Below are 12,855 nucleotides of genomic sequence, written 5' to 3'. Positions count from 1 at the left end.
TATGTTAGCTACATACATAAAATACTGTATTTCAAAAATAAATGGTGTCGTTTATTATTTTCCATATACTTCATATTGCATTGCAGAATTGAGGAATCCATAGCCCATGTCAGGTCTCCACTTCCAACAATCCCAAAATTATAGTTATCAAGGTATTATCAAGATATCAAGTTATCAAGATGAGGTAAAACATCATCTTTTAAAAATAAAGTCAGTCAAAGGTAATGGGCTATGCCTAAAATACCTTAAAATTTCAAAAGTCCAGTAATGCAGCTACAAAGAAAGTGGCTTGCTTCTATCATACTGCATACTGATGGGAAAGATAGGTGCAATATATTTGCTTCTACCAATAATACACCAATACTCTTTTTTTTTTTTCAGAGCAGAAAAGATTTAAAATTGAAATCCACTCCTTAGGATAATTCATAGTCTCTTCAAACTCTGCAATGAAATTCATAACCTCCTTCATAAACACATTTCTCCAAGACAGCCACTGTGATATAAAGGTTACATAGATAGTAACATTCCAATCCGCCGTCAGCCATGGAACTTTACTAGGTGATTCTGAATCAATCACTCTTCTCATCATGGCCAACCTCAAGGTAGATATGGTGCAGAGATGAAATTCAGCAGTTTCTGACAGGTTCTGGAGAACCAGTAGCAGAAATTTTGAGTAGTTCGGAAAACCGGCAAATACCGCCTCTGGCTCCCCCAGAGTGGGGAAGGAATGGGGATTTTGCAGTATCCTTTCCCTGGAGTGGGGAGGGAATGGAGATTTTGCAGTATCCTTCCCCTGCCATGCCCACCAAGCCACACCACGCCCACCAAGCCACCCCCACAGAACCGGTAATTAAAAATTTTGAATTTCACCACTAATGTGGTGAGAATATGAAAGCAGACTCCCTTATCTCCATGTCTCATGAAAGCAACCTTCATCTTCTTAAGGGGAAAAAACCTCAAAGTTTTCTGAAATACACAGCCAATTTGAAGCATCTGCAAAAGATGCGAGTGAATTCAGAATCATATATGAAAGTGCTTCCTGTGTTGTAGATAGTGTGTAAATCTAGCTTCTATTTTCCACCAAAAGCGAATGAATATTATTGCACTTATCGATTTATATTTCTAGTATAGCATCAGGAAACACTTGTTATAAGCAACATCAAGTTGGAAGGATATTTAATTTTCTAATCTGGTGCTACTTGATTATCAAGCCACACAGTTTCTTTGGTATTTGTAGCTGAACTCATTTGTAGCTGAACTAGAATTTGTTCCAGATGGGATTGCTGTGAATCACTGCACAAGCAAAACAAATGAAAATAAAGGGGAAAAAAATCAAAGCTGAGCAAATAGTTCAGTTTTCAATGTGCTGGCATTCAGAATTTACATAACCAGAGCATCTTACTGTTCAGCTATGGTACTATTGTTGCTACAACCTGGGTAACATAATATTGCCATCTAGTTCGGCGTCAGAAGCTAAACATAGATGGGCTTGATTAGTACTTGGACGGGACATGATCAAGATTTTCCATAACTATAGTCCAAACTTGGAAGTGGAAAAAACATTACAGAAGAATTACTGTACGGTGTTAACACTTCCCTATTGCTACTAAGAAAGCTACAAAATTGTATGTTCATGAAACCAGCATGAGCTGTGCTCAGCTTCAAATAAAACTTTATTTATATTAAATCTTTACTTACCTAAAGCTAGCATATTGGAAAGTGCAACATAGCTGGGATGGTGAACAATGCTGATATTAAAAGTAGCTTTCATTGCAGGTTCATCAAAACATGGGTAAACATGTCTTGCAGCTGTGGGTTGTAGCTGTGAAACAATCATCCACCTAATTAGAATACAAATAGAAATCAGTTGAATCATTTTAAAACAGGCATGCAAGCAAAACCAGATATTTGCATAGATACCTTCAAGGTGGTGCTCCTCTAATCCAACCCAATAGCCAGTGAAGTTATGCACACATACCCTTAAATCCTTGATGTCATCATAAAATGATACATGGGACATTAACATCCCAATATGCAAGAAACTTCCAGATTGCCATCCATACCTTCTTGCGTCCATCTTCCGTTCAGCACAAATCTCCTAATTTACTATCTATAATCAGCCTTTACACTACAACTACATTTGTTCTGACTCACTTAACCCAGATGATCAATGATAAAATTAAATCAGGCATTCAGTAGACTGAGTCACCCACCATCAAGTTCAATAGACAAAACAGTCATGCCAGATTATTCCCAGGGAGGAGATAGCAATAGCCTTAGACTTATATACTAATTCATAGTGCTTTACAGCCCTCTCTAAATGGCTTTTACAGAGTCAGCATATTGTCCCCATTTTACCGATCTTGGAAGGATGGAAGGTTGAGTCAACCTTGATATTAAAAAGCAGATCATAGAAACAGAGCAGCAAAATACCACTGATTATCACCTATCACAACTCAAGGCATTCACATGGATGATAAAGCTCCAGGCAATACTGAAAGCTTTTTTAGGCAATGGGTGGCAGGACTATGCTTGAAGCAGATCCTCAGAAGCAACAAGGAACAGGAGAATGATGCCAAGTTGGGAACCAAAGACTGTAAGAAACCCAGATATCTACTTTGCCCCTACATCTACACCAACAGCATAATCACAGCCCCAGCAACCATATACACAAGGTTAGAGGTGCCTTCACATGTTCTTCCTCCAACGTGATACATGCTATCATCTGCCAGCAATGCTCCTCTGGATTCAACATAAGACAAATAGACCAGATTTTGCAGAAAAGATCTAATGAACACAACTCAAAGCAAGGGCAAAGCAAAATTGGAGTATTTCAACCGTCCAGGATACTCCATAGCAGATCTCAAAGGCTTTAACAATATTGTTAGGAAAGAAATTCAAAAGATATGGGAGTTCAGGATATCTCAGAAGGTCTCAACAAACACAATGGATATTTTTTACACAATTATTAATTGATAAGGTATTTGTAATCTGTCTCGCATGTACCCTGCATCTGCATAACCAACCTATTTTCTCTTCTGTTCCCCCAATTCCCCACTTCACCTCAAATGAATCCTAATCTAGCTATTCTGTGCATCTGATGAAGTGAACAGCAGGTCATGAAAACTTATGCCTTTTTAATAGAAAGCATTAGTCAGAAATGATGCTACTGGAATTCCAAATTTTTGCCATAATAGATTAATATAGCTCTTTTCCTACAATCCCCCAAAATAAAATACACACATACTTAACATCTTTTGAGGTATAAAAGAAAGGAATATTAAATTATTCTAATAATTATGGAATGCATTTGTTCACTGCTACAAATAACACCTCTCTCAGAGGCTTACAAAGTAGAAAATTTAAAAGAGCCATGATAAACTTAAGAACATAAAACAAAACTTTATAACAGTGAAATAAGAAAAAATAAATAAAACAACATTGTCCTGAGCAGGTTAAAATTTCTTTGGATCAGCTCCATTATCTGTATCTTCCTCAGGGATTGCATTGATTGATGAATAGTGGCCACTAGAAATATTTTTTCATATATGATCCAGAGGTTGCAGTAATTCTTGATGGAGCAGGTAGTCATGTAAGTATAGTTTATTGGTCAAAACTATAAATAACTATAAACACAGGGCAATAGTATAGGTACAATATATTTCAATGATGGGAACCAGGTAAAGTTTAAATATTATACCAACCAAAGGCCCTTTTATATAGGCTTTTACCTGTTGTATCAGAAACCATGGATCCACAAGGACCCTCAAATCATAATCCTATTCCTTCAGGGTGGTGCCTTCCTGCTTCCCTTCCTGCCTATCTAGAGGTAGGAAATCTCATAGGAATTGATGGAGAACATTGGTGGACAAACAGTGCATCTAACTTGGCACACTTCAGCTTCAGCCTGTTCTGTCTCAAGTTGGAGATGGGAATGCACCTGTCTCCCCCGACTTGCCACTTCAAGTCTAATTTACCACCAAAAGAAATGAACATGTTCATACAAAAGTTTCATGCTCCATTATTTTGAAGACTCTAACGGCAGATGGCATGAAACATTATAGAAATAAAGTCCCAGGGGAGTTACCATCCAGGCTGCTGAAACACTGTATCATACAATGCACATGCCATTGTATTTGGCATTATGAATGCTATTTCTCAAAGCATATTTATTAACCCTTAGCTTAATTAAAAATTCTTCTAAAGAAATGAAGAGTCCTTGTTGGTTTCAGAAATGCTACTTCCCTTTAGGTGAATGGAAAGCGGAGGTGCTTTAAAGCATATGGACTCAGGCTAAATATACCTACTTGTTTTGTTTAGGTCAAAACCCTCACTTTTCAGTCTTAATTCCAATACAAAAATGGGAAAATGTAATCAACAACAAAGGTTTTTAAAAAAAATACATGCAGTGTCTTTTAAATATGCCCCCATTTTTCATTCTTATTTTTACTTTCTCTTTAGTCATAAATTACATACACACACGCGCACACACACACACACACACACACAAATATATATACACACACAAACAGCTTTATGGATAAAGATGTCATGGAAATTTGCCAAAGAAAGGAGTACACCAATTGCAACTCTTTATGCTTTCCAAGAAACAGGACACACACACACACACACACCGACCAATAAAAAAGATTCTTTGGGGTTGAGAGGTGGGAAATCTAAGAGACCTAATTCATGAACAAGATTTAGGGAAGCGTGTCAAAGTAAAAAAAAAAAAAAGTTATTTTGCTATTGTAAAACCAAAGCCACACCTTTGCAACAGACCAGCTGAGGGTTCCATTGTTAAAGAGGAGGATGGAACATGAAGATAAGCAGGCAACTCAAGTGCTGGATTAGGATGGAATGCCTGTGGTTTCTCAGTTTATTAGCAAAGTTTCCTCCTTGAGGCTTCCCCCCCCCCCCACTCACACCCACACCAATCTGTATGTGAAGAGATTAGGGCTTCCTCAGGGTTTCTGCTGCAACAGCATTAAAAGGGCTTTGGGGGCAGCAGAAACTTCACTGTTCTTGCAGCACTCAAGCTGATCTTATTTTATCTGTGCAAGTGGGAGAGCCAGGGGTGAGGGGGAGGGAATTTGTAGCTTCAAGTCATTATTTTTCCATTACAATATATTCCATATGCCTTATGGTTCGTGTTATAGTTAAAACTTACCCAGTTTTAAATGTACCTTAATGGGCTGCCTGACAATTTCATAGAGAGAAAGTTACTTGTATTCATCTGGAGTTCTGAAGCTTTGCATAGTAACGCATGGCAGTTTCACTGATTAAATTACAGTAGGAAAGACAGGTCGGTGAACTATAAATCATGTTTTACATGCCACACACCATGGCGATTATGTTTTACATGGTTAAGTTCTTTTCAGAGCAGCTTTAAGTATATAAGTATTATACTATAAATATTATGCTTAATGTCCCCACGCAGGAAACTCCCATGCTGTGTTTGATTTTAGTGTAACATTGTATAAACCCAGAAAGTGTCATTTGTAAATCATGATTTATGAGAAGAGTGGGTAAGATGCAGCCCTGGAAAACACCACCACCATCCTACCCTTACTGTTGAAAAGTAAAGGTACAATTTCCCACCATCTTGATCATCAAATTGAATAATTAAAACTCGGACCACATATTTTCTGAATAGTTTTTATCCTATAATTAGCTATAATTGCACTCAACAATGAACTAAAGGGCCACCATCAGTGAGCTGTTGGACAGCATTACTTGGTCTGTTGTGTGGATGTTTGGGTGGTTTAGGTGGTGGGGAATTTGTGGTGGGTGGGGGCAGAGGTGGGTTTCAGCAACTTCTGACCAGTTCTGGAGAACCAGTAGCAAAAATTTTGAGTAGTTTGGAGACCCGGGGTAAAAATTCTGACTGGCCCCACCCCATCTATTCTCTGCCTTCCAAGTCCCAGCTGATCAGGAGGAAATGGGGATTTTGCAGTATCCTTCCCCTGCCATACCCACCAAGCCACACCACAGAACCGGTAGTAAAAAATTTTGAAACCCACTACTGGGTGGGAGTGTGTTTGGGGATTGTTTTGTTTGTTGGTCTTTGGGTGTTAAGTGAATTTCGTTGTATGGGTAATACTGTGTATAACATACAATGACAATAAAGTTATTATTATTATCAAACTGTGGTGTAGACCGGCTCATTCATTTCCTCTCCCTCTCCCTCTCTCTCTCCCTCCCTCCCTCCCTCCTTCTCCTTCTTTCTCTCCCTCTTCCTTCTTTCTCTCTCTCTTAGGAATTTCCAAAAGTTCCTTCAAAACACCAACTCCCTTTCCACATACTGTATGCAGTATGATTTGATCTACATTGTGGTTCTCAGTTTCAGGGGGAAAAAATGTTAGTGCAGGTAGTCCTCCCTTAACTGCCACATTTGGGACCAGCAAGTCCGTTGTTTGGTGACATGGTTATTAAGTGAAACATCGGATGAACATAACTTGCAATTTTACTGCCAGCTTCCTCATTGATTTTCCTTCTGAGAAGCTGTGAAGGTCGCAAACGGCAATCATGTAACTGCAAGATGCTGCAATGGTGCTAAATGCCTGCCAATTGTGAAGCATTCAAAGCTCAATCACATGACTGTAGGGATGCTGCAACAACTGTAACTTTTTCAGCAGGATCACAAACAGTTATCGAACAGGAAAGTTGTTAAATAGGGAGTACCTGTATTACTTTTGATTGCAAAAAAGTTATCTAGTTCTATTTTATGTATTAGCACTACATAGGAATCTGGTCAACTGCAGATTAGTCAACACACCATGCTCAATGACCAGTACGTAGCAGAATATATGAGCCCCACCTATAATACTTCACAGTTTCTATTTGTTCAAGGAAGTAAAGGGTGAGCCTGGTCCAACCTTGTGTTTTCCAGATGTGTCAGATGACAATTCCAGGAAAGAATAACCACACAAGTCAGAGAGAATGCCAGGATAGGAAAGAGTGGATTAGTTATTAGCATGTTTCAAAACACACTGCTTTTGGACAGCAAACATACTGCTAAATGAGGACAGGAGTTGACCTTATGTCTCACTTGCTCAGAAGATAAAATAACATGGATTGTCAAGGGCATTACAGAAAAAGAAAGCCGGTTTATTTTAATTTCAACAAGTTTTCAAATAAAAAGAATGCTCGCCTTGTGCAAATAAATAACATCTTGACTTCAGGTTTGGTGCATCTTGCAATGTGTCACTGCTCATTCTGGCCTCCTTTCCTACTACCAGGTCCATTCCAGATTGTAATTTGCTACAACTGCTCTTGCCTTTTGTAACATTCTATGGGAGATTATTCTGAAATGTTATCTGCGATGTTTGCAGCTTTACAAGTTTGTTTCCTCCAGCCCTGTTTTTGCATGCAATTCTTACAAGTTATTTTGACATTCCTTCCTCCTTTTTAAACAAAGTAGTGTTAAGGTGCGGGTCTAGAAACCAAGAGACTCTGAGTTCTAGTCCCATTTCACGCTTGAAAAAGTGGCTGAGTGACCAGTCCCTCTGTCTCAGCTCAAACCACTTCTTAGGTTGTTGTTGTCGGGAAACTAAGAGGAGGAAGGAATATTAGATATGTTTTCCACCTTGAGTTCCTTATAAAGTAATGAAGACAGGATAAAAATCTAACAAAATAAATAAATCATTTGTGAAAATGATGTCCTTCTAAAGGAGAAGGGGTGCTGACTGCCTTGTCACATGCCTTACACTACTGAATTTATTTCGTTTTTATCCACTTTATTTTTCGTACTTTTTGGTTTATTCTTCAACAATGGCAGAGCCTGTAAAATTCTTACCTGTCTCATATGCCAGGGTTATGTGGGAAAACATCAGGCAAATCTATCTATGTGATTGACGGGCAATGGCTGCAGATATCACTAAGCAGCTACATTAGGACAGAAAAGTGGGGGCACCAGGGTGCAAATAGCAGAAAAGAGAGCTGAGACATCCACCTTTCATCCTACTGGTACAACCTAGTCAACTACAGAAAGATAGGAAAGTCATCCATGTCTGTAGAAAGTTAGCACTCACCCCACTCCTAGAAGAATGAAATATTCTAGGAAATATTAAAAAGGCAGTATATTTCCCCTAAAAGAAAAATAGAAATCTTAAGGGACACAGAAACTCAGCCCCAGCAGATATTTTGGTGCCATCTTATCTACAAGACAAAAGACCTTCAGCTCCAGGGTGATAGGATTAACCCTCACTCAAGATCCAAACCATTAAGCCATAATAGGAATTGCCCAAAGCCCTTTCATTACATCACCCAGCAAGATTCAACCAAGCCTGAGACTCAAGACAACCTACAAAGTTACCCCTGCATGGTCCCATGGGAGTCTGACAATCAATCAGGATACATTTCTTGCCACAGAAACAGGAAGCAAGTTCAAAGCCCAAGAGATGGTATACATCTCTCTCCCTCTCTTACCCATGTGCTTGATTGCCCAGGATCTCAAACCATGTAGTCCTGTCCACCATTAAACCATCTTTCCAAACAGCCTCCATGTTTCCAGTGCCTTTCTCCTCACTTGGAACTGAACCCAGATTTCTTCCAACACTCCTTTGATGTGCTCTTTCCATTAGAAATTTTGAGATACTGTATTTTTTGGAGTATAAGACTCACCAGAGTATAAGACACGCCTATCTTTTTTGGTGAGGAAAAGAAAAAGAAATCTCCCTCTGCCTCTGAGCAATTTTGCCTCATTGCAGCAAACAGCAAACAGCCTGCTTTACTTTCTTTTTCATTTTCAGCATAGCTTGATTAGCACAAGGAAAAAAATCTGTTCCAGCAATTTACCTCTTTGCAACAAGCAGCAGAGCCCTGCGCAAAACAGCTGAGAGCAAATCTCACCTGAGAGTTAGGAGGCCGATCCAATCAACTTGTGCTAATTAGCCTGTGCTGAAGCTGAAAGGAGCTGTTTTTTCTTGCTGTTTGCTTGCAAGGAGGTAATTGCTGCGAGGCAGAGGCCAAAGGGTGGGGCCAGTGGGTGGCTGAGGCTACATTAGGTGTATAAGACGCATCTAAATTTTCACCCCCTTTTAGGGGGAAAAAGGTGTGTCTTAATACGGTAGTTTCAAACTGATAGTGCAAATATTGCCCCAGTTTTACAATACTGGTGACCTTTTTGACAATCTTTCACTTTTTATCTAGAGAAGTGATGATAGGATTTAAAAAGCCAATTCAAATATGCCAATTTTTCTGTTTAATCAATTTTGCCAAGCACCTACCCAACTGACAATAAAATAGCGCTCACCACTTACAAAAAATACTTGTTTTTACTACAATAAAATACTCCTACAAAAATGAGAGGGTCAATCTATTTGCGAAAGCACCAAAAGGCACAACAAGAAACAGTGAATGGAAACTAACCAAAGAGAGAAGCAACCTAGGACTAAGGAGAAATTTCCTAATGGTGAGAACAAGAAACAGTGAATGGACACTAACCAAAGAGAGAAGCAACCTAGGACTAAGGAGAAATTTCCTAATGGTGAGAGCCAATGGAATAGCTTGCCTTCAGACGTTGTGGGTGCTCCATCATTAAAGGCTTTCAAAAAGAGATGGGACAACTATTTGTCTGAAATGATAGAGAGTCTCCTGCTCAAGGAAATTGGACTAGAAGACCTCTGAGTTCCCTTCCAACTCTATTATTCTATGTTCTCTATGTTCTAAATTGGGTGCTTCACAGCAGAATCAATACAGCTGGCTGGACCACACATACATTAAATTCAGGGCCTGTATGATCAAGCTGTACCATTGTCCCATCATCTATCTTTTTCTCCCAGGAAGGAACAAGAAGTAGCCAACAGTGCAGCAGTTATAAAAGGTCTTGAGCAACTCCAGGGAGTATCAGCTGATCAGAGAAGTGTTACTTAATACCCTTTACAATTTTAAAACAGTCAACCAGATGGATGCATTGTCACCGAAATTCATTTCATTCTATTTTGGAGACAGGGCATCCTTTTTCTTATATTTATTTATCTGCATGATGATAATGGTACGGTGCAGGGGTGAAATCCAATTTTTTTTCCCTACCGGTCCTGTGGGCCTGGCGTGGCGGGCGTGGCAGGGGAAGGATATTGCAAAATCTCCATTCCCAGCCCTCTCCAGGGGAAGGATACTGCAAAATCTCCATTTCCTCCCCTCCTGGGGGGAAGGATATTGCAAAATCTCCATTCCCACCACATTCTGGAGCCAGCCAGAGGTGGTATTTGCCGGTTCTCTGAACTACTCAAAATTTCCGCTACCGGTTCTCCAGAACCCTGGTACGGTGGCCTTAGAATAACTCCCTAGATGTGCGTTCTGCCTCTTTCCCGGATAGGATTCGAAGTAGCGAGTTCTCACCAGCCCTGTTATAAGCCTTCAAGCGGCATCCTTGGGAACAAGACCTTACCTCCTCTCGCCTTCGTCCTTGTAGGTGTTCAGGAAGAGCCCGAAGTAGTCCGGCCCCGGCTGAATCTTCCCCTGAAAGGCGAACCGCAGCTCGTAGAGGCTGCCCGCTCTCAGGCTCTCCAGCAGTTCGAGCACCAGGTACTGGTTCCCAGGGGCCGTCCACACCTCCCCCAACGGGATGCTGCGGGTGGAGTTGGCGGGCGCCTCTTCCAGCGGACCCCACACCGAAGCGCCCTGGTAAGTCAGCTCGGCGCTGTGCAGGAGAACCGCGGAGGTGGCTTGGCGGCACCGCACCGTGATGTTCACCTGTCCCGAGTGCGTGCGGGGTTTGGGGAGGCCGGGCGCCAGGTGAGGCCAGAGCAGGAGCGAGTAGTGGATCGGCGTGACGTGCCGGGGCAAGCGCTGCTGGTCCCAGGGTCCCGGGGGCCGCGCCGTGGGCTCCGCGCTAGCGTTGGCCCAGGGCGTCGTCGGAACGCCCGGCCTCAGCTGCTCGGGTTCTTTCGGTCCCAGCGCGCAACGCCCGTAGAGGATCGCCAGCACTAGGAGCGCCCCCAGCAAGGCAACCGGGAGCAGCGCCAGCAGCAGCGCGGATTTCTTTCCCAGGTAGAAGCCCGAGCGCAGTTTGGCGCTCATGACGACGCCCGGCTTCCTTCTCCGCGGGTGAAAGGAGGAAAAAGAGAGAGAGAAAGAAAGAGAGAAAGAGAAAGGCGAAGAGCTGCGCCTGAAGACGCGGGGGGCGAAATAAAAGCGGGAGGGGAGGGGAGGGAGGGAGGAGGGGTAGAGGTGGGGCGCCTCTTTCGCCAAACAGCCGAGAAACGGTGGGGGGAGGCCTCGGGGCCTCTTTAGAAACTCAGGAGCGAAGGCATCGGCAACCGCACTTGGCCCAGAAAGTATTCCGTTCCGTGCAGTTCGAGGCAAAACCGGGCTCTCGAAATGGCCAGCCGAAAGGCTGCATCCCGCAGCTTCCAGACCGAGAGCCTCTCGAAGTAAGGCGGTCTTTGGCTAAGCGCAAGTCCTGCCGCACCCAGAGTCCCATCCCAATGTAGCAACACACACACACACACACACACCTCCCGGGCTCCCCGGCTATCCTATTTCTCCGGAAGACCGAGGAAGCCTTTGGGGGGTGGCTTTCCTCGGCTTGTGAGACCCAGCAGCGGCGGGGGAGGCTTCTCGTCCGCCATCCTTCCTTTCCTTGGTGGCAGGCGTCCTAATCTGGATGGAGGGCGAAATGGGCGGACGGTGAATAGAGAATGTACTTAAACGTGTCAGCTGGCATTCTTCACGGAAAGGGATGCTGGAGAAGTTTTGGTCCGCGAAGGTCTAAAAAACAGCATATAAAACAGCTTCTGCCAAACTGTAACCCGAATATTTGAGAACTTCTGCTTTATGGGGGGGGGGGGTAGCACCGGTAAAAAAAAAAAAATCCAATAAATTTGGGTAAAGAAAGTTTATCAAGAAGAGGTGAAATATTTTCCAAAAAATGCTTCATAACTGCTAGCGAAATTGAGGATGTGATATTATTATTATTATTATTATTATTATTATTATTATTATTATTATTATTATTATTATTATTATTATTATTATTATTATTGCAATACCCAAAGGGCTACCCCGCTATTTAGAAATTCTAAATTTGCCAGACTTGAACATTTTGACTCTACAAAAAACCACCTTACTCAGAACAGCTTATATCCTCAGACGATACCTTAACAGTTCCTAGGTCCTTGGTTAGGACTCGAGCTGCTGAGCTATTAACCAGCCTCAAAGGCTGTGAATCTCACTAAAGATTAACCAATAATAATAATAATAAAATAATAATAATAATAATAATAATAATAATAATAATAATAATAATAATAATAAAGCTTATGACAATAAATCATGCCTTGCACCCTAAAAGTGATGTTGACCAATTATATTTACCAAGAGCAGAGGGTGGTCAAGGACTCCTACAAGTAAAGAAAAATGCAGCTTGAATAATTACATCCAGAAAAGTGAAGAACCAATGATTAAGGAAGTAAATAAAGGAGGCCTTTTAAAGACAACTAAAACAAAAGCAGAATCTAAGAAAGAAGTAATTGAGCAGCGAGCTGAAAATTGGAAACACAAAGCTCTGCATGGCCAATACTTGAAAAGTATTGAAGGCAAAGCTGACCAGAAACTAACTTGGAACTGGTTAAGATCAGGAGTACTGAAAAAAAGAAACAGAAAGCTTTATTTTGGCAGCTCAAGAACAAGCCCTAGCCACAAACTGCATGAAGGCAAAATTCAACATATTACCACCAACAGCAAATGCCGCCTCTGTAATGAGAAAGATGAGACAGTCGACCACCTGATCAGTGGGTGCAGCAAAATTTCACAAACTGACTACCTACAACGCCATGACCGTGTTGCTAAGATCATTCACTGGAAATTGTGCCAGAAGTTTGGATCTGAGTACAGCAAAAACCACTGGGA

At 41.5% G+C, this 12,855-nt stretch overlaps 1 protein-coding gene across 2 annotated transcripts in view; it reads right to left on the bottom strand.

Annotated features, from left to right (window-relative positions):
* Positions 1-11,609, bottom strand: part of LVRN (laeverin) — a 41,531-nt gene extending 29,922 nt beyond the window's left edge. For both annotated transcript variants that reach the window (XM_034432798.3, XM_034432797.3), the window contains exons 1-2: positions 10,394-11,609; positions 1,699-1,841 (exon numbers count right to left, since the gene is read on the bottom strand). In XM_034432798.3, coding sequence (XP_034288689.2) covers positions 1,699-1,841; positions 10,394-11,025 — 775 coding nt within the window. In that variant the 5' untranslated portion in view covers positions 11,026-11,609. The remainder of the gene's footprint in view (positions 1-1,698; positions 1,842-10,393) is intronic.
* Between the last annotated feature and the right edge of the window lie 1,246 nt (positions 11,610-12,855).

The sequence above is a fragment of the Pantherophis guttatus genome, chromosome 2 (genome assembly GCF_059756535.1).
Source record: "Pantherophis guttatus breed Tessera chromosome 2, ASM5975653v1, whole genome shotgun sequence".
NCBI lineage: Eukaryota > Metazoa > Chordata > Lepidosauria > Squamata > Colubridae > Pantherophis > Pantherophis guttatus.
This window is presented reverse-complemented; position numbering and strand designations above follow the sequence as displayed.